This window comes from Nomia melanderi, chromosome 14 (assembly GCF_051020985.1).
Source record: "Nomia melanderi isolate GNS246 chromosome 14, iyNomMela1, whole genome shotgun sequence".
Lineage (NCBI taxonomy): Eukaryota > Metazoa > Arthropoda > Insecta > Hymenoptera > Halictidae > Nomia > Nomia melanderi.
The window spans coordinates 255,588-279,087 of record NC_135012.1 but is presented as its reverse complement, the minus strand read 5'-3'; the positions used below and the strand labels follow the sequence as shown (position 1 = coordinate 279,087).

The 23,500-nt window shown below is 43.5% G+C and overlaps 1 protein-coding gene across 3 annotated transcripts in view; it reads right to left on the bottom strand.

The window, feature by feature from the left end:
* The window catches only part of LOC116429275 (uncharacterized), a 230,344-nt gene that overhangs the window by 37,467 nt on the left and 169,377 nt on the right, over positions 1-23,500 (bottom strand). For all 3 annotated transcript variants that reach the window (XM_031982059.2, XM_031982052.2, XM_031982044.2), the window contains exon 4: positions 13,593-13,717. In XM_031982059.2, coding sequence (XP_031837919.1) covers positions 13,593-13,717 — 125 coding nt within the window. The remainder of the gene's footprint in view (positions 1-13,592; positions 13,718-23,500) is intronic.

Below are 23,500 nucleotides of genomic sequence, written 5' to 3'. Positions count from 1 at the left end.
CTAGCGTTATTCAGATTCGTTGATTAGATTTTCTCCTCTTTTAAGAAGAAATTTTAAAATATTTCTTGTTATCTCTGGAGGTATTCAAATTAGATTGTTGTTCTGATTTGAATGTACTGGAGGATGTAGATTAATCCACTTTAATTCGTCTTATTGGATTTAATGAAATCTTTTCGCGTAATTTAATTAATTAGAAAATTTGAGTTTCTGATGATTCCTTTGAATACTGTTATTTAATTGATTCGAATTTTTAATAGGGGACTCGAAATATTCTCAATTCATAGAACCTTTTCCCCAGAAAACTTTTATCCCGTCACTTCGGACGTAACGAAGAATTATATCGGATCATTCTGCTTTAATCAGTCTCATTAAATTCATTACACTCATCTAGTCTCCCGTTCGTAAGTCTAATGAACCCTCCAGTCCTTTTATAAACGTCTTCCTTACAGGACGATCACAACGCAATTATAGCCGTCAGGCTAACTGACTCTTAATCACTTTCCCTCCTTCATATAATACTCCAACTACAAAAACATCCGTCTAACGAGTATTCCCCATCAAAACCAGAATATCTACTTCTCCAACGAAACAGTTACACTTCGATCTACAAAACCTTTACATCGTACTCTTGAAAAACACAAGAAAATCGAACAAACGAAAACTGAACAAACGAGACGTCGGTAAAAAGATCCAATGGAAAAATACCCTGAGAATACATAATTGTACTCGCAGACGCATACAAGCGCGAGAATGCCACGGAAACACCTCGCCGCCGCATTTCCCCGTGAATTCCACTCGACCGTTACCGCGTCGATCCGAAAACGGCGATTCTAATTACCGCGATTAATCCCCGGGCTCGAATCGCGCCGGAGACAGCGGAATTGTTTTCTTTTTCCCGGCCGAGCGCGCTGTAAAGCGTCATTAAATCGTCGTTGGCTGCGCGAGCTCGTGTCCAGCGTCGCGGGACCGCGATGGAAAAAGAGCGAAAGCCAAAGGGACGGGGAGGAGACTGCGGAAGGGAGACGAAAAAAAAGTACCGGCAGAGAATTTTCCGCGCTTCGCGCGCGAGCGAAATGAGTGGGCGAGAAACTCGTCGTTCCGGCCAGGGGAAAAAAACGCGCCGGAGGGGAAGGGGAGGGGGTTCAGCGCCGGGAGCGGCGAACGAAAAGAAAAGGCGTCTCGTTAAGGTGACTGTTTCAACCCTTGAAAAATTCTGCCGACGGAAGTAGTCTGCAGGGAGGAGCGGCGGGAAGGGAGAGAGACAGAGGGACGAGAGAGTATGGACGTTGACGAGAGAAACACGTTGGGTTTCGACGTGCTCGGTCTCGCGAAACGGCCGGCGTGTTTTATTTTAACGCGGCCCGCGTTTGCGTTCTGCCTCGTTAATCGCCTCCAAATGTTGCGGACAAACGGACTGCCGCGATACGTGTCACTTTACATCGGCCGCGCCGCGGGAATCACGGCCGGAGAACGATGTTTGAGTTCCCCTTTCATTTGTTTCCCTCTTTTTTTTGTTTGCGAACGGGATGTTTAATCCTTTTGCGAGGTAAATGATACTTTTATCCTGCTAAATGGGCGCGGCGGACCGGAGACTCGGGGGTATGGGTTTGCTGGCGGATTTCGTGGCTGGTTTTGAAAATGGTGTAGTTGGAACTTTGTGGTTTTTTGTTGAATGTATTGTGGATAATTTAGAGAGTAGTTTCTGAGGTTTCGATGTTTCTATCGTGATTTAAGTGTTCTTGTTTGGGAATTGTTTCATTATCAGATCAGTAGCGTTTAACCGTTTGCACTCGACAATATTTTTCATTAAAAATATTCATTATTTTCTAACTAAATGTTGACGATATTTTTCGGAACTAACAGAATTGATTATCTTGTATAGATTAAGAGACAGAACTATTTTACTTCGATGTTTTCTGTGTTGATACATTACACAAGGTTTGATATTGAATTGAAAGTTTTATAAGTTTTATCAGCTGGCGACTATAAGGCGCCCCTTGAGTGCAAAGGGTTAATATTCATACTAATCCTACCGATCGCGTTAACCTTCCAGCAATTTAGAAATTCGAGGTAAAGGCTTCACAGTTTAATGAATGTCACAAAGAAAACTGATTTCCGTTGCGCAGATATTCCGAATCCAGACTAAATCTATTCCTATAAATACACAATATTTCCATTAACAATGTTGCATCGTTCATGTTAATATCCGAATCAATTGGCAACTGTAAGGCGCCCCTCGAGTGCAAAGGGTTAAATGCTGCTAATATTTGTAGTATTTTGAGGTTTTATTAGAATAGTATTACCTTTAATATGAGAGTAGTGAGAATATTCTTTCAGATAGTGAAGCGTTTTAACGTGGTTTTTCTCTGTGAAAGTGGTCCTTCAACTTACCTTTTCCGTGGTAAATAAATGCTCTAACGGTCCTCCGTGTAGAAAATAAAAAAGTAACCGAGGAAGAGTTCAACCAGCAACTAATTGTGCGAACGGTTACAAATTCCCATGCCGGGTATTATCATTTGCGAGCTCGTAAAAGTTAACATGCTTCTCGGGGTAGCGGGGTTAATGTACCAAGAAACGGGCGCGCGGGATAAAACAGCGAGAAACCGCGTTGAAAATCATGAGCTGGCGAAAGCGGGGAATGCGAAAAAATTTGTAATGGCTTCCCCAAGATTAACCGAATGAGACGGGGAGTCGCGTTGCGTCCCCTTTTTCCCTTCAGTTCAATACCATTCCGTTTTTCGTACATCATCGCCCTCTCTTTAACCGGTTTTTCCTCTCTCTTCCTGTCTTGCAAGCTGTTTCCAAGAATATACGTCGCTAGAAATTTAGAAACGAATATCTCACTTTTTAGGAAACGTCTTCGAAATTATTGTAAGATTTTCTTTCGTTTCATTGTGACAGGAGGATAATATTGATATTTTATTATTAGAGTTGCGAAAGGAACAAAATTCGATGAATTTTATTGTACAATGCTTGCAATTCGCTTAATTAATTTAACCAGGCTGCGGAGTTTCGCTTATTGGTTGGCCATTCCACTGACTAGCTTCTATTACAGTTGGACGTGGGGAACCTAATCCAGATCCGACGTCAGGTATAAAGCTATTGTTATTCAGGAAAGTCGAGTTAGTATAGCGAGTGACCCGTGCACAACACTGTTTACGTTCGCTCTTCGTGAAACTGTTCGACTTTACGTTTCGCTAAGTTCACAGTGATCTGAATACTGGGTCTTATTCTTCGACGTAGCAGCTTTCCAAACGATTCAAAGCTGAATCCACCGAAAACTCGCAGTTTCTCCGTTTTCGAAGGTATGAAAGAACAGTCTTAATTACCTACTTAATCACTCAATTGTATCACTCATTACCTCACAGAAACCTATAATATTCTAAAACAATATTCATTTCGCCCTCATATTTCTCAAGTTATTAAGTGCTAGGATCTCCTAAAAATGTTGATTTTTCAAACAAAAATCATTTCGTACAAGACTACTCAGCAACATATTGGTTTCTCGTTTTGCGAATATCCGAATTTCAGGGTTTCATCCACAGGCGTTCACCATGCGACAATTTGAAAGTACTAACCCTTTGCACCCGATAGTGACTCTCAGTCACCACTTGATTTGATTTGCAAAATTATAAAGTGTTATATATAATATTAAGCTTTGTATGGTGCATCAATATATGGAATATTGAAATAAAATAACTTTCCCTCTTAATTTATATATGCTTTCTCATTAATTCGTTTCAAAGGACATCGTTTGTATCTCATCAGAGAATATTGAATATTTCTAGTAAAAAACTTTCGAGTGCAAGGGGTTAACCCCTTGCCATACCATTTAACTTCGGTCAGATTTTGCTTACGAACTATATCGATCTTTCCAATAATGTATTAACTTGTATTCAAATTTCTGGTCATTTGTATATATTTTAATATTCCTTTATGTTCTCGCTGCTTTAACGCATACCATCCGTGACAATATGTCCCTAAAAAATATTCCCTTACAAAAATTGGCGCCATATGTGATACACCATATATTACCATATCTCGCGTCGTCACCTCGAGTCTGACTCGTGATATTTCTGTTTGATCGAAAATTTGTACAAGTCAAACTCGTTAAAGTATGGGGTGGGGTTAAAAGAACGAGAAGCGCGAGCGTGTTGGACGTTCGATCCATCCGTCGCTCGCTGCACGCACACGAAGCAACCGTGCCGGGCCGAGGGTTTTCCTGCATTCGTTCTTCGCCGTTCCCTCGCGGTAAGCACCGCCGGTAATGCGCTTCTTGGTACATTAACCTCGACTTGCACACAGCCCGCCAAACCACCGCCGCCCACTCACCCACACGTACACGCCGCCACGTGCGAGCTGGCACAATAAACCTTTGTGTTTAACCCGGGCCCCTTTTCCCACCCGCCGCTCTCGTGGGTTCAAGTTGAACTGGCACGGAAACGAAACATCTTCCTCGTCGATGCACGTGTTAATTAAAACCATTACGCTCGTCGCGAGCGAGAAATTCATTTCGGCGGAGCCGAGCGAACGACTTTCGTCGAGGTGTTGTGCCGTGATCGTGGCTAATTCGATCAGTGATCAGCTGATGAGATTTATGTGCTTGTGAACTCGCGCTGGGGATATGTTAGCCCTTTGAACTCTGTAGGCTTCAATATTGCAGGAATAATATTAGATATTTTAATGAATCTTAAAGAAACTACCCTACGATTATTAGATTTTTCACACATCCAAATTTTGCAGTAAGAAAGAGAATAAAGTATCTAAGAAATATTATAGCATTTTTCATTTTCGCCAGGGATACTATAAAAGTTAGTTGCAGTTGCTGATTACAAAACCATCTGGAGCTAAGGGTTAGGTTGTATGGAATGTCCGATTTTTAGGATTAGCTTGAAGTGGACAGACGTTCTTTAGTAACTAATATTTTTAAATCATTGGATTCTATGCATATCATATGTTGCTTTCTAATAGAATCGGTTATTTCTTGGGAATATTTTATTGGAAACATTTTTCGTTCTATGGAATTTTATTAATTGAAATTTTGTTGTAGTGTTTGCAAAGTGTATATTAACAGATTTTCAAAGCGTAAGTTCAGAAGTTGTATTTTTGAGTGGAAATTGTTCGATTGGATGAAGATTCTGAGATGAATCTTCGAGTGAAAATTGTTCGAATGGATGAAATAATTGATGGATAAGATTTAATGTTGAACAATGTTACCGAACGGATATTTGCATTCACCAAAGATACATGGGATTCCTGGGGAGCCGCTACCAACCTATAATTTCTCGTGTCGACTGACTAAGCATTTCCAGCCGACCATGGACGTCCACCATGGTCGGCGAAGCGTTCTCGGACACTGTCGGACCACTTAACCGACTGTTCCGTTTCGTTCACAGACAATCAGCTTCCGGTCCTAACCGGGATTCTCCGTGTCACAGTCTCCTGACTTCAACGCTGTCCTCTTTCACTCGAATGTTAGTCGCTGAATTATTCAGTGAACTCGTCAATCGTTAGTCGAGCCACTTAAGTTATCGCTAAATCCTGTGCATCGAACGTTAAAAATTGGACAACATTTATTGGCCGATTTCGAAAGATATCCAATTCAATGTGGATTAAACTGCCTCCATTAATTAACAAAGTGGCTCGTTTCAGTAGAAGCTTGCCTGTCACCGAGTTGCAAATGAAGTACCACAGTAATCGGCGAGTAAATTATATTCTGTGAATACCTGTTACCAAATGAAACGTCATAAAATTGATGCGCATGCTGCATTTTGCATTCCGTTCAATGTATCCACTTCAAAGCAACGTGTAGAATAATATACAGTCCCGGATAAAGTAGAATAATTTATCGTTCCGTTGAATTAATTACCATATTCCCTTTTCGCAAATACTAAACGCACCCGTTAATTTTCGGATCGCGAACGAGTTCTTCCGACAACATGTTGCACAAGCGAAAATTAATTAAATTTCGATGCTTCAAAGAACCATTTACCCTGTTTACCAGCTCGCTCGTGTATTTCCAGGTCACAGGCGTGTTGTAACGTTTCTTCGTGTTCAATCTCTCCCCGCTGCGATTAATATACTGTCAACGGAAAAGCTCAGGATTATTTTAATAAGTATCAGCCTTTCAAACACACTTTGAAACTACAACAAAAGCTGCACCTTAATAACTAAAAGAAATGTTCAAGTTACAATGAATCGAATCATTTATATCAATAATTCCTCAAACAATTCTATTTCACACACCCTCCATTAATTTAACCAATAAACCAATTCCCTAAACCTACACCATACAACAACGCTCTCATCAGCACCAAAACACTACATTTCAACTTAAATTCCATTCCAACCCTAAAACCACCCCTAAATCGTCAAATCTCATCAAAATCCCCCAATCCAACTTCCCTCAAAATTTCTTTATCATCGCGAAGACTCGCGCGTCCGCATTTCTCCCGTCCCTAAAATCCCCGCGCAGAAAGATCGCCAGCCAGAAAACACGGAGAATAATCGGACGGGCCTGGCGCAGACACGGTCCCGAGCACTTTTCGCGGCTGTTTACCGCGTGCACGCGCGACGACACGCTTCCCGCCATTTTGTTCTGCCGCCAGGACGAAACAATTACAACTATGCTCGAAGAATTTATAATTCCGCGCTCTCTACAGCCCTTCCGCTTTTCTCTTGCTCTTCTATTCGCCGCGAGGGGCTGCGGGGGTGATATAGAGACGGCGCAGCGAGGGGGTGGTAGCAGTTAAACGTTATTACTTCAGCCGTTGCAGATAATTTCCCTCGTTTGTTCGCCGACGCGCACAGTCGGCCCCGCGTGCCGGGGTTCGTTGACGAATTCGCGCTACGGGAAACAGCCGCGGAGGCCGGGAGGGGGTGGGAATATAATTCCCCGTTAATTCATGGATACGAGAGACTGAGGAATCAGAGGTGCATGGACCTGGGGTTGCGAGGAATCCGTTTTTTCGACGGATTTCGCGACACGGAAGGTTTAGAAATTTAGATTCTATTCGTTCGGGTGTTAATGGTTATTTGTTTTGACATGTGTTATTGTAGTATTTAGAATTTTTAGCGTTGGTTAAGGTATTTTTAAGAGTGAATGTAAGAATGAGTGTGAGTGAAGGACAGGCAGTAAAACGGTCGAGGGAAAGTGGCCTGCACAACGTCGCGGACCCAAGACTGTAGCTTTCCAGGGGTGCATCCGAGTGTTTGTGATGAGTGCGAGTGAGAAAAATGCTTGTGGGGGAGAGAATGATTTTTGGGAGAGAATGTCTGTAAGAGAGTTGGGGGAGTAGAGTCGTGTGTTGGCCTCCGTGGTATTGAGTTGTACTTTTTACATGTTGTCCGTGTTGTTTCCATATTTTATTAAATACATATGTTTATTCCTAGCTCTCGATTACTCAAGATCCACCTTTTCTTTATCTATACTATAGTAATAGTATATTATTGAAGTTGTAAGAGGAGGAATGAGAATGTAATTTGGTAGTAGCTTTCGTGAACTTATGAGAATTATGAATATGGAGGTGTAGTGAGTAAATTGTTCATCTGTCGATTACAAGGATGATCTGAAAGTCTTCGTTGAGGACTAGTCTGACTTCAACGATCTTGGTTTCATAGATGTCTCATCGCTATTTTCATCTTCTACCTTATCACTTACCAACGAAACCCACAGCACCTTAATAAACCCACACAGAAAGGCGGAAACAGGAAAACTCGGTCACCCCGATTCGAACAAAGTATCCTCGCTGGTTCCACGTCGAACAATGCCACGAGACAAGGCCATTAAATCCTGACCTCTCATTAAAGTTCGCGGAACAGTGCAAGAAATCAGGGTCCAGGTCCGGCAATTCGAGAATTCCGTCGCGTTACGTTAACACAATGAACAATCGCGCGCTCGCAGCCGCGACTGAACGCCGGTTATAATTAACGCATTCAGAATGCGTTTCCGGCCGTTGGGAACAACGGTTAATTGTCGCGCTGCCGGCAATCGTTTCAACGAGTGAATTTTCGTTCCGCGTGAGGGCTCGCCGATTGTTTAGCCCGCAACCTGGACTGCAACGCCAATAAAAAGCCCGCCGCCGTAACAACTGTTCGACGAATCTGTTGCCGGCGACCGTGTCGCCGTGATATGTGCGCGGCGAGGTTCCTCGGCGCGCGCGGAGGCCGATTGGCTCGCGTCCCGTGTTATCGGGGTCGAGAAAATCGACCTAGTATCGCTTTTCGCTTCGTCTCCTTTCTCTCGCTCGCGGTCTCGCCTTTGATGTTCCCGAACGAAGAACTTTTTCGGCACGGCGGAGCGCAAGGGCGTTTCGCGATATTGTATGGCTGTCGATTCCGCCAATAAAACCTTGAATATCTGGCTTACCGCTCGCGAGAACGCGACAACAAAGAAACCCTCGTTTCCATCCCCTATTCGCTTTTATTCGAGTCGACGTTAATTCGCGTGCGGCGTATCGCGTTTCTGTAACGCCTGTTTATCGGATCTTTTCAGTCCTTTCATTGGGGATTTAATTAGGTGTTTGATTGATGGCTGTTGCTTCTGGTATATAATTAATATACTACACTTCATTATAATATTACTATAACATCATATCACCACTACTAGTACAATTAAATCTAAAATACTCCATCGTCAATCCAAATACCCAATCCACGAAGAACACAGGTTCCCAAAGCCAGAATCTCACTGTTCAGCAACGAAACTTCACGCGATTAATAAGCGGCCGCCTATTAAAACTCAAACTCAACGGTACAGCGCTCTCCGTCGCTTAATTGGAATTCTTAAAATTCCTGTTCCCAAAGGGGTGTTCGAAATTTTATTAATAAACCCCGCAGGCGAAACTGAACGTTTAAAAGATATGAATCACAATCCCGCGGCGCGGAATAAGGGTCATCGATCAAGGCGGAGAATCCACGAGGATTCCAAAGAAATTCCTGGATCTGGATTCCAGCGGCGCGCCTGCGCCGCGTGCCCCCAAGAACTCGCTCGCAGGCTGAGGGGTCGGCTGGCCGAGCGAGCGAGTGGTCCGCCGGCAAAGCTCAATATAAATCAGACCGATCCTTCCCGGTTTCACCCGGTTGCTCTCTCTTCCTCCCGTTTTCGGGTATCCCTTCGGTGTCCATCTTTTTCTTCTTGCCCCGCACCCCGACACGTAATTACGAGCCCTCGGCGAGGAAGTTCCGGGTTCCGGCGCTTTTACCTCGGCGCGCCGTGATTACCCCGGCCGCGCGGCCGATCCTCGAGGAAAGGAACGCACGAAATGAAAACTGCACGATCGAGCGGAAACCAGAGCGTCTTTGTGACTCGATTCGGCACTTTGTGTCTGAGGCGGGTGAGCGGCAGGAACTCCGAGTGATTGATTATTGATCGCCTGCTGGGGATTAACGTGTATCGGCTGCCTCGGCGGGAGCAATGATTTTGTTCTCAGCTTTATTTGCTGCGGTTTTTACGGGGAGGTTTGATTGGAGATTAATCAGTGTTCCTCGAGATTTGGAAAGTTTGATTAGTGTATTCGGAGATTCATGCGTTGCGTGTTGAATTATTAGAAATTACTGATTTGTTAGATGTGACGTGAGAAATTGAAGAAAATAGTATTAACTTTGATTTTTCGGATATTCCGAAGGCAGAATTCATATTTTCTTTGAAATTCGGTAATCGGAAAAGGTAATGGAAATGGTAGTTTAATAGGTTTAGATTTTCCTCGTGTCCAGTATTCGAAATATTGGGCGTTAGTAAAGAAATTCATTTATTTTTGGTGTATTTCATTATTCCCGTGGACCCGTCTCCAATGAAAAATTCAATTATTCGCACGGGAAGCACGAGAATTGTACGAATTCCAGTGATTTTCGTAACGTTTATCGGCGGAACGGCAGTAGTCGGCGTTTCGATTAAAATCCCGCGCGCGAGGCAAGTGAAAAATAACGTCGGCTGCCATCGAAATTTATATTTCAGCATCGCGTAGGAGAAAATTGGCGAGCTTTCGCGTGCTTATATCTTCGAATTCACGGCGCGCGGCTCGTATCGACTTCTCGCGAAATCCGGCCGCCCCGTCGCGACGCGTGACGCGAGAGAGAAACGTTGAAACTACGGGAGAGACGCGGAGAAAATGGTGGAAATTGATCCGCCGGTGCGTTCCGCATGACTTCATCGTCGCAACCGTGCGTCCCGTGTCGTCGGAAACAACGGGGACCGTTCTCCCCACGACGACGAGCGTCTGACGAATTCCCGTATCGTCCCGGACCATGTAAAGTCGTTCAATTCTTGTCATTTCCCGGCCCCCGTCGACGGGGAAACGCGTTACGCTCAGTTTCACGCGTTCCTGCGCGATTAATGGTTTCGTTTGCGGGTATTTCACCGATCGAGCTGGTAAAGCGAAAGAAATTTGTGGCAAGTGGATTATAAGACGTATCTATTAATAAAAGTTTAGTGTATTTAATTTGAAAATCATGGAGTTGATTATGTGATGCGTAAAGGAATAATTAAAATGTTTGTCTCTTTGTGACTTGTTCCGAAGGAAGAAATTAGGAGCTTAATTGTATTTTATGAAGTATTGTAATTGGTACATTGCGATTTGCAATAGAAAAGAATTGAATTTTTATTCGTTAGCAGTACTATTAATTGTTCTAAAGGTACCTTGAAGTGCCGTTTTTAATAAAATCTCACGGTAAATGGGAATCGTACAGGAATCCATTCGCAAGGAGATACAATATTGTACTGCAACAATGTCTTACAGTAATTCATTTCTAACAAGATTTCCCTTGCTTCGATAAACTCCGCGGAAATTTCATGGGGAATTCATCTTTGTCCGTTGACATATAAAAAATTCTCGAGTGCGTCCATCGGATTCTTTATCACTCGAGCAAATTCCTCCGGGGAGCCCGTGTTAATTCAAGTAAACTGAAAGGAATCTCCAACAGATTCCGCGTTGGTTAATTACATCATGTATTACATAAACCCAGATGCCGTTTGGATTTTAGAATTCTTCCCGAGCCGGAATCGCTACTCAGCCCGCGACCTTTTTTTCTCTCTTTCCTTTTCCCCGCCGGTCGAGAAAGGCTCATAATAATGAGCGCGGAGGATGAAGCCCTGCCGGATTAATTAAAAATCCGGCTCGAATTTTTCCATTGAGACGCGCCTCGACACCGAGCGGGATTCAATAAACTAGTCGCTAATTACACGCGGCCAGACGAGTTCGACGATCGAGTCGAATTATTTGGCCGGAACTCGTAAGCGGCGGCGCCGCGCGTTTCATCCTTCCGTCCGAGCGACGATCCCGTCCAAGTGATTTTTAATCGGTCCACTCGATCTCCCGATCAACCGTCGCGCTGGCTGCAATCGTCGTTTCACGACGCGAGCCACGCCTAACTCGCGCCAGCCGAATTTTATTCGAATCGCTGGACTTTTACCGCTCCACGTCGCTTAACGCCGAGCGATAACGCGTCGCTGCTCCCCGAATTTTGATAAATGCTTCGTGTTTCGGGATTAATTCAGGGAAATTCGGTAGAAATGAATGCTCCTTAATTTATGTATGAACACAAGGATGCAGCGGATGTTTGAATATATGCAAGTAGAAAAAGATATCGATCATATTCCTCATTTCCTATAACTCATCAATTCTACAAGTCCGCCTTTCATTATACTTCAGTTTCAACTCCCACAAAATACCGCTGTTCTCCATTATCTAAAATATTCAACTCTACTCCACCCTCTCAATTATCATGAGAAATCCTAAATTCCATATCCAAATTCTGCAAGCCTCTTATTCCATTTCACTCTAACCCTTCTAAAATACATTCTATTTCCATTACCAAGAACACCCAACTCTCCTCTCGCAAATACAAATCAACTTTCAAACCATAACACCGTTTAACCCTTTGCACTCTGTTGTCGCTACGACGCTGCGGCATCTAGATACAATTTTGCTTCCTATAAATTTCTCGTATTGTTATATCTCTCACATTGTAATCCTATCAATGAAACATAACATTAAAATACACATGCGTTCCATTTAATAACCAAACACGATCTATCTGAAATTTCTCAGAGAGCAGACTTACCCTTTTGCACTCGAGAGGTGACTCATCACTTGACTTCATACAGTAAAACTATACAATTTGATGTTTAATATTATACCTTGTACAATGCAGCAATTTGTGAAATATTGAAATAAAATATCTTCCTTCCTGAATGTATGTGTGATTCCTCTTCGAGTTAGTTTCACAAAATATCGATTTTTACCTCATCAGAATATGTTCAAATATTTCTAGTGGACAACTTCCGAGTGCAAAGGGTTAATAAATCGATCCATCCATCGGAACTTCCTGGAACATTAAAAAACATTTTCTCCACGATTCCTCAATACAAAACAAAGACACGCGTCACCGGTTCCGCGGTGATCTACGAACCGTTCACGTGCGAAACGACTTCTGTCGCTGGGGAAGCCGCATTGTTAGCTTTTCAGCGGTAAGAAGTGGTCGCCGGACGCGTAAAAGTGGTCGACACGCGGCGGACCGCGCGAAGAAAGGAAAAGCCGCGGACTCGATACGTGACCAGCCAGCGAACGATCCTTTTCGGGAATCGCGGCGCCGTTTTCCTGCGTTTTTATCATTTTCGGCGCGCGCTGAAAGCGTCCGCGTTAATCACCGCGCGACTTGCCGGCCGCGCCGACGGCTTTTTGCCGGATTATCGCTGATTAGAGGCGACCGCCGGCGCCGGCGACGCGGATTCCATGATGCTTAACGCCCGCCGCGGGCCGACATTTTTCTTTGTAAGCTTCCGTGAGATCGCGCTAAGCGTGAAATGTACTTTCCGCGACGCGAGCCGGCGGGCGTCGCCGGGGAGACGCCCGCCATCTACTTCCGGTGACCATCCCGGGGATTCCCGCGGATTTTCCGCGGAAGTGGAATCCCGTGTTTAATCATCGCGCGACGCTGTCGCTGTAAGTACGCTGAATTAACCTCGCAGTCGTGTTGGGTCGGAGTCTATACGCTCGTCTTGAGTCTTTTAATTAATTGTGACGGAGGAAGGAGTTATGTTGTCGTTTGGGTTTCGTGTGTTTGAGTAAGGTATTTCTTTCTGTTTTGTTAATAACGGGCTTGTTTCGTTCTTGGGATTAAGTGTGTGAAAATGGAGATTGAATTTGGATGATTGTCTTTTGGAATATATAAAACCTTTAGTAGAGGAAGCTAAATTATATATCGATTGCTTGAGTAATACAAGACGAAACTACGTTGTGATCTTTTGCTGTTTAAGTAATCAAATCATTCGTTTGCGACTTAGTATGCGGAACATGGAAATTTGATCTCGAAACGTGGACATTGATTTGAAAAGAGTGAAGGTTTGGAAATTGAGTATATTTTATATTTTGTTAGTTGTTATTCTTATGTTGGGAGATATTAATATTCTGCAGTTGTTTAATGTATTAAGAGATACGTTTTGCATTAGTTCCTTGGAATTATAAGGATTACGGGAATCGTACGGGTAATGGTTTGTGCAATCCGTAATCGTTGTTCAAGAGTTCGACGCAGCGATCAGTATAATCCGGAATTAAAGTTTTTTTATTAAATTCCCATTCGAGTTGCATGCTTACCACTGAGTAGGAATAATCCACAGGCAACGAGTGTTCTATGGTCCGAATAACAATGTCCAATTAAAGCGGAGATCGTGGCGGCGAGGACCAGCGCGGCCGCAGCTACTTGAAATGGCGCTGAAATTCTGGAACAGATCAACGGAATTGAAATTAGCTACGTTTATCTGCTGGCCAATTATATTAATCATTTTAATCACCTCTAAACTCCTTACAATTATATTTTCCAATTCTTTAGTATCAATTTTCCTAAGCGAAACAATACCAACAATACAAACAAATCAACGACTCGAATTCTCGAATCGTTATAAACTCTATTACAGTAACAACACCATAAAAATTCCATACTTCCTCTCAAGTACCGTTCCAATATTCTACTCTACACTTTCAAATACCCTAAAATTCTCAAATTACACCAATTAATCATTCCACCTCGTTTCACGCAGAAATACCTCGAAAACTCTCTGATCGAACAACATTTTCCACGTCGAAATTTACCGAAAAAAGTATCGCCAAATAGCTGGTCACCGAAAAACGCCGGCGTTCCGTGTAATTTCGCTTGGAACGCAAGTGCGCGGAATGGCCGCGCCTTTCCCGGACCTAATCGATATTAATTTCACGCGCAGTAAAGTGGCCGGGCGAGATTTTTTTAATCCGGATATCCGGTTGCCGATTTCAAACAATTCCCGGGTGTAAATAGAACGACGCGGCGCGTGGAAACGCTGTGTAAAACTGTGTCGGGGGTGGGTGGACGGGGTGGCTGCGACGACAATGGATCGGCGGATGCTTTGGTAAATGTGTGATTTAAGTCGGGAACAGTCCGCGCTGCCAACGGACCACACCGACGGCTATTGTCAGCCCGTTGACATATTTCATGTAGTTTACGCCGGGAAGTAAAAACGGATGCAGTTTTCGACCGGTTTATGTAGTGCCGCCGGGTTCCCGGTCGAGTATCAAAAAGTTGTCAGCCAATAACGCCGCGAGCTATGCGACGCGAAACAAAGCGCGAATAATTTATTCCCCGGATTTTTCGAGCGCTTATTAGCGCGATAAATAGGACGCTGGGAATAGCGGCTGATTTGAATTTTAGAATTTCGCGTAATGCGACTCGTTTTGTATAATGAAGATTTTACTGATGGTTTATCGTTGATGATGTTCTTAGCTGAGTTATCGAATAATTTTGGATACTCTCGTGTGTTTTAATTATAGATAGAGCAGGGTTTAATCATATCCGAGTCTCTTCTTTATTTTCGTAGGAGGTTTAATTGTATTATGGTGATTCAGGCGTTACGAGGTAGAAGAGAATATTCCCATCAAAATGCATTTCAATTGCACTCTAAATTGCACTCTAAATTGCAGCTGGTTCTCGGGATATAAGCGGTCTAATGTCATCGTTAGGGAATATCCTTCGTGTCTGAATGTCGGAAAATAGCGTGACCCAATCGTAGGAGCTACGGACACGGTAGTAATAATAGTAATAGTAAAAAGTCGCTGAGTCGGCGTCTCTCATTGACCGCCATCTCGAGCGGAGACGATCAGCTCGAGGAACGTGAGTCAAAAGTCCTTTTCAAAGTGACGAGGACAGGCAAATAGCGAAACTATGGAAATGTTAAAAATCCTTTGCTCGCTCTGTCCATTTTAATATTCAACATCCCCCGTTTTCATCCCTTAAAGATATCACGTTAGAATTAATTGTGTTCTCATTCATTTCAGTATCTAACAACTTCCTAAAATATATTTATACAATATTTTAAAATATCACATTATAACAAACTATATTCTCCCTCATTCCACTATCTAATATTCAATATCGATATCACAATTACCCTAACATTCAATATTTCCGATTTTCATACCCCGATACTCATCCAAACCACCGAATCTCCCGAACAATTTCCTAAAACACATTTACACCGAAAAAACCACACGTACCGTCCATTACAATAATTCCCACGTCACCGAATAGTTATAACCGCCCCGCGGATTAATGGTCTCGTTAATTCTCGCCCGACACCTGTACGGCGCTCCTAAAAGCTCGCCCGCCCGACGTAACGATCATCGGGAGTTAAGTATTACCGCGAAACGTTTCTCCGGGGAACGATTTAACGAGTGGCGCCCTGCAGCGACGTGAGCGATCGTCGCCTCGAACAGGACACACGTCATCGAGGGATGAAAATGGATGTTACCACGCCCGCGAGAGACCGTGCTCGGGGACTCGAGAACTTGCCGAGGAGACGAAGACGGAAGAGGTTAATCAAGATTTGCGGCGAGGCCCCTCCTCACCCTTCTTCCAGCCCTCGCGTATTCACGTGACACGACGATACGAATACGCTGGCTAAATTTTGATGGATCCCTTCGCCGACTTCGGGAACCCTCTCGGATTCGGGTCCCTAGCCGATGCGAATTTATGGCCGTTTTACGTGTCACGATCGCGTGACAGCTGGCCAGCTGATTACTGGGAATTACTTTCTAATTGATGGTCGAGTGGTTCACCGGGAAAAGTCGCTGAGAATTTGGAAATGGCGGGGAGTCGAGGAATTGGAATACTTCTTTGCGATTGCTTTTGGAATTTGTGGTAGTCATTTAGTAATACTCGGATTTTTAGATATTGTCATTCTGAATTTAACGGATTTGATAGATGCTTGTGGTTGGGAAAGTGGCAGGGACATTTGGAAAAGAGGAATTGGAATATTCGTAGTTCATGTGATTAGTACATTAGTAGTATAGTATTGCCGAAGTTGGTTAGTAGTTCCAAGTTTAGTGAATTTAGATAATTGAATTACCAGTCTAAGTTCAATCTAAACCAGATTTTTATAGGCTACCAACAGAATATTTCGAAACAATGACACGTCCAAAGATCAGTGTCCGCACTAAAATCTAACCACTTCAGAATGTCACCAAGAAATTATATTTCAAGCCTACACCGTGCAAAAGAAAAATGTCCTTAAAATTCGAATGAAATTCCGGTTCCCAGCCTTTCGATACACGCTTCGCTCGAATTTTGACTAAATTCTCGGCTCGACGCGTTCAACGAGACGTCAACGTCTCGAAAGTAACCGTCGCTGGCAAAGCTGATGTCAGTGCTTTAAGCGGAATCCTATTAGAAACGGAACGCTCGAGGGTTTAAGGATCGAAATCGCATTTGCATTATTAAACGATCAATTCGGCGCTGCTTGAAATCCGTAGGCTGCGCGCCATTCTGACGCCACTTTTTTCCCTTCCCCGCCCCCCTTCGTTTGCCGCGCTGCCAATACCACTCCATTGCCTGTTTATGGAGAGCGAACGAGTGGCTGGAAAACGGAATTGGGAACGGCGATATACCCACCTCTCAACTTCGAACCTTTAATTGGTCCCCTCTCGCACGGCCGAGTGCCGCACTTAAATTCTGCGCAAACACCACGCGCCCCGGCATTACTTCCATTCAATTTCATAAGACGCGCTCGTAATCGAGCGACGTCGTCGCGGGATACGATTCTTGCATATGGGACACGTTTCGCTGCCTCCTATGTGCTGCACTTTCTGAACCTTTTTCTTTCATTTTGCACGCAGCTATTGGTCCATATCTATCGAAGGAAAGTTCAGTTTGGGGTTGTAAATATGTAAATTCTATGGTAGCTTCGTGTCTGTATTCAGAATGCAATTTCCAATGGAAAATTATTAACTGTAATCTTCCAAAATGGAGGTTCAATGAAGAATATAAGAAAATCTATTTGGATCTCCTATTGTTTCTATTATAGTCGACGTTATCTGATGAGTTTAATAACCATCAGTAATGAATAATAACCTAGTTCAATGGATTACGCAACAGATCTACAAATTTTCTTTATTCTCCACGAACAGAATCCTATCTACATTGAAACACTCGAGAAACATCAATCTCAAAAGCAATCATATTCCCAAAGAAATTCGCAACGTAAAGAACCTATTACATCGTCCACATTTCCGTTAAGGTAAAACCATCCCCAAACGATCACGAGAATCCCCGACCAGAATTTCTCACCTCGAAACGTTCAACCGTCCAAGTTCCGCCGGTTGAAGACCAAAAGATCCAGGAGCTAAAAAGAGCGTGAGGAACGCTGCATCGGAAAACTGCTCGAAATTTTCGTGGCATAGATCGCGTGAAAGCGGCAGAGACGCGTCGTGTAAATTTCATGCCCGGGTCGGCGCACAGTGTGGTCGTCTGTGGACCGAATTCCAAAATTCGACTATTCACAACGAAAATCGAAGGTAACGAACATGCCGCTAAGTAGTCCATGCTACATAACATGATTTTCATTCCAAAAACGAGTTTCTGCAAATAAATTCTCTTTTTGTATTTATATCACATTGGAATCGAAACGTAAACTATCTATCGTCACTGAAAAAACTTTATAACATCCCCATAATGTGGCATCAATGGTATAGAAATATGTTTTATTTTAAAAAACACAGGAATAGATAATTGAATAAAATATAAATAAATAGGAACGATATAGCGCAGTGTACAGGTCTTCTATTCTCAGGTCAACGCTCTCTAAAAACTCCCACCATCACTTAAAAATTTTCTTACCCACTTCCAACAAATTCTCAAACACACCCCACTCTCATCACCACGCACTCATCATCCTCGATCACGCATCCTTCGGAAAAACCCAGCAACTCTCGGGCCTCGTCTCCACGAGTTCCTTTCTCTTTTATGGCCCTTGGAACACTCGCTGTCCCACTGTCTTAAAACTACGATACTCGAATAATGAAAACAAAAATACAACCACCGTATGTCTAGCTTTATAAGCAACAATTTCTGTCTGAAGCATCGCTTTGTGTCGCTCGTACTTTTCAAGTTACCGAGTTTCGTTCCGAAAATGGGCGTTTGTCCGCGCTGTGCGTCTAGTCGGCGCAGGAACCGAAATTTCCGCGAAATTTTCCCCGCGCGAAACATCGGATCGTTATGTCGCGGATGGTTGTCGTTCCAGGTGAAATGGCTGGCGCTCGCGCGGGCGCGGGCGCGGGCGAGGGCGTCGAGGGGAATTTCGATACCCCGAGTGTAATACACGTATTCGTAGCTATCGTGGTAAATGGAGCGTGCTGGGTAACGGCGCGTCTTGCGCTCGAGGGGTGGTCACCCTCGCCGATCGACCTTCTCTCGACGAGTTTCCAGCTCCCCGCGACGATTCCGCTCGAGGACCTTGTCGATCGTTTTTAACGATCATTCAGCTATTCCCGCGACCTTTCTCGGCGTGTCGCGAGGCGTCGTTCGCGGAGCACGAATTTCGTTCGATTGGTTGTTGCTTTGCTTGGTTTTCGGTTTGGTGGAGTCGAATGAGGGTTTGATCGAGAGAAATGTAGTAGGTGGTTTAGAATGATCATTTGATTGGAATTTTAGATATTCGTAATATTTGATAATAGAATGACAGTGGAATATTTTGATTGTTGTGAAGGATGAGAGTTGGAAATGTTTTGAATGGAATATATTATTTATAAGGGAAGTTCTGTAGAAAATATGTTAGAAGTCAATTCAATTATTCCGAGTAGTAATTATTGGATAATATTTATTATCGTATTTCGCGGTTAAAAAATATTGATTTATTACTCGAGTGTCAAGAAATATTTTATTCTTGTTTACAGAGTTCAAGTCGCATCAGCGTCCGAAGTTGTTGACGGTAATAAATTACTTTTTCTTATCGAGTTCCAACATTTCTAAAAACATCGTCCCCTCTTCCATCACGGCGCGCCGTGATTATATTTTAATTAAGGCCGTGTCTCATGAACGTCGCCGGCAATACTTCATTCTTCGCGAGCCACAATGCCCGCTGCGAGGCGACATAATGACAACGATGATGCGATCCACGCGTCGTCTCGTTAATATTCCGGCCGCGGCTGCCCGTACACATTCGACCGTAATAATTGGCCCGCCGACCCGAATCATTAAAACGGCGAAGATCATCACGCGATTCGCTTTTCCAGCGTATAAATTTCTATCGTGTTCCCGATGAAACTGGCAGGAGGGGCTCGCACTTGACGCGTTACGCAATGAAATGAAACGATTCCCAGTTAATGAGCGCGAAAACAACACCGACACGCCGGGGATGTGTTTTAACTGCGGCCTCGTTCGGCGTTGTCTTATTCTGCGTCTATGGGGATGATTTATCAATTGAAGTGCTCTTAAATGATGCGTATTATAAACGCGCGTTCCGCGAGAATTTCTAAATGCATCGAATAATTCGATAGAACTGATCATTTCACTTTGAACCTTTCCTTTCAATTTTAGGTTCGATGAAATTCTTCGATAACACTGAGAAAACAATGCAAACATTATTATTTTCTACAGATAAAATCACTAACCGATTAATCGATAGATAAAACAATCTTTAACAACACAATCTTTGATTAAAATTCTAAAAATTCAAGATACTCGAGTTTTCCTAGAAATAATTTCACTCCCAGCTCGCGCAAATTAAATCTCGAATACTCCTTAATACTCTGATCCCAGGAATCAACCGGGAATAAATGATTCCAGCGTTCCCCGAATTTTCGCGTTCGAATTTTAAATCCCTCGAAATCCCTTTCGCATTAAACAAAAAGGAAGAATCGCGGGGACGTTCGAATTCCGCCGGTAATTCGAACGAATGCATTTCTACGTGTCCCCTTTCCGAGCGGCGAGTCCAACGGAACGCGAGCCGTCGCGCTGATGTTTCAAATTCAGCACGGTCTTTTAATCTGCGGAGCGTGATGCCGAACGTATCGCTGAAAATGTCTGATGCAAGACTAAAAAGGGAGGAGCGGCCCGGGTAATGGAGCGTTTCTTCCAAGCGCCGGTGCATACATATTTCCATCACAGCTGAAAATCGCCTCTCGACCACACGGAAACCGTGAAAGCTGCTGGAATCGCACGCGTCGCGCGCGTAAACCTTCGAAAACCCGGCGCGACTCCGCTCGACGCGTTTCGTCGTGTTGCTACGGCGGAGAGCCTTTTTGTGGAAGATTCGCCGTCACTCTGCACTCGTTCGGACGTTCATTGATAATTGTTCTACTGGAAAATCATTGAAACACGAGCTGCAACTATTCGCTTAGACTCGTTTTACATTTCTTCTTTACTTTGAAAAAGTGTGAGAGTTTCTTACTAAATCGTGAATGATTTTTGAAAATTTATATTTTCCTGATGAAACATTTAATTCGGAGTCAAATGATTTTGTATAGTTTTATCGATGTTTGATTTTTATTTGTTAAGGATGCTTCGGGATTGACATTTATTGTAATTATTTATTATGGATCGATGTTGTTTGGGTATGAATAATATGGTTCTACCGATTCGTTGATTTGAATGAAAAATTGGCTGAAGTTGTTTTGATCTCGCTGCTTCAATTAGATCGTAACTCTCGATCGTCCCTTGAATCGAGGGTACAGGGCTCCGAGGGAACGCGACGGCGGAACGACGAGCCACGTCGACGTAAATTAATAAACAACTTCCCGGAAGTCTCTCGACGAGTTTATTTTCTCGTTTCCCCATTATTCCGGTCACTTGACCACGCTAACAGAATGGGTAAAAACAATGCAAAATTCATTAAAAGTTCGCGAGCGACCGGTGGCCGGCGTGGGCGGCGAGCGTTTCGCAGAATTACGTCCGCCTGCTCGTAATTATCGTTTCATTTCATTATCCCGCATCGACGCGATCGCTGCGCATCCAAAGTATCTGGTTTCAACCCTTATCTCTCGACTCGGAACACGGAATTTTTCACGTTGCTTTATTCACACCTGCCAATTGCCTTGTTTATTCCGGATGAACGGAAGCTGTTACTGAAAAAGGAATCTCACGAAATATAAATTAAAACGTACGTTATTCCTGATTGTGCAAGCACTATCTACTTACATCGACAGAAAACTTTGGATAACTAGATCACAGTAGAAATGAAACAATTAATCGCATAACTCACAAATACTCGAATCTTCACAATCCAATTACCAACTTTCATTTTCCCACATTATCTCACGAATCCCATAGCAACAAAAAGTTTCATTTCACTAACCAAATTCCCTCCTTCAAAAATAACAAAAATCCTGAATTTCGCAAACGTACAAATGTCATAAATACAGGAAAAATCTGTAATCTATATCCATATGAACTTCAAAAAAAGTCGAAAGAACAAAATCGAAAGGAAATTATACGAAAAGAATGCATTCTGTAGAATTGTCGGACGAATCGACGTACGCGGAACGTGGATCACCGACGGAAGAGTTAATATCGAGCGTTTACGCGGCGTAATATTTAACGGGGCAACAAAGGACCCCGGGACTCCATTAAACGCGAAAGACAGCGGGAAGGCGGAAGGGTTGAGCCGCGGCAGCATAAAAGTACGCGTCCCAGCGAACAACGCCACGGGTGTTTTTTAATTAACAACACGCGAAACGAGCCTGTCCCGGCGCGGTTATTACACTCGTCGTTTCTCTCGTCGAGCGTGACGCGCGCCGTTCCTTTTCTGAATTTATCGCGAGCGAAACGACATTCAGCCAGCGAGTAAATTAACCTGTAATTTCGCTTCTTAAGAACAATACGCCCGGTTTAAAGCTGTTAGCCCGGAATAATCACTCGTCGCCGGCGATAATCGCAAGAAAATTAACGGGGCAGCGAATGTTCTGGCCAATGTGCTCAATCTTTGTCGAAGATTTTGTTACGTGATTAATATCCAAAGACGGAGAGTAATTTATTATTCGTTACATCGTTGGTTTTGAGATACTGATAGCTATTAGAATATTTCAAGTTATTAATGTTGAAGCATTGGGCGTAGTGTATTATAATGTTTCATTTGGATTACTTCGGTATTATCATCATAACCCAGTCATTGTTAGTATTATCGCAATAATCGTCGTATTGTGCTCATTATCGTCGCCATTGTCATTGCTGGCGGTACTGTTCCTGTGATTATCATCGTTCCTGATACTGTCACTGCTCTAAACGATCTCAAACGTATTATTAATATACCTCAACTAAGTATCAAAAAATCTGTTCCAATCGTCAAGCCAATCCTCTCGAAATTAACGAAAGAATTTGATTCACAAAATCACCATCCCCATCATCAACATCAACACAACTATCAGACCTGCCAAAGCAACTCATTCCAAAATCTCTTTCACAGCCTCTGAAACTATGAAAATCCTTTCCTGAAAAATGTCTCACCAAAGATTTCCTAACTTTTTCAACAAACAAGCGACTCAGTCCAATACATATAATTGCTTCCACTATTAATTATCAAACAATATTTACCATAATCTACGATCATACATCATTGATTAATCCTATTCCCAAGAAACACTTCACCCATATTCATAAACCCCAAACCTTATCAACGACCACAATTAACAATTACTCGTTTCTTATCGACTTCCAACATTTGTAACGCACGTCGAGCCGTTCCCCAAACAATACGTATATCATTACCCGCTCGCGCGTCGAGCGCTATGGCGAATGGTAATTGTATACCGGCGCAAGTCAAACTAAATCGAGCGCCGTTCAAACAGACGCCGATTCGATTGCGCGCGAGCAGCGTGTAGCTAGCAAGAGAAGGGACTAACGAGGCAGTAGAAAGCTGATCAAAGTTGACCGAAGTCGTCCGGCTACGGGATCAACGATTCCGTAGCTGTCCGCCGGCCAGCCCAGCCGAGGCCTCGTTAATAACAGGCCGTTGTCACAGTAAATAACAATAAAACTCTATTAATGTGGTGGTACGACTGGTTACAGGGCCTGGCAGCCAGCCAGGAACATACTGGCACGGCTATTCACCCCGTGAACGGGGGCTGAAGGGTGCGGGCGGGCCCCCTGCCTCGGATCCAGCTGGTGTTGTTACTACCAGGGCTCTCGCATACCTCACCGGCCATATGTAATGCAGCATGGTTATGCAGTATTACACACTGGAATGGTGGCTCTCCGCGGGATCGAC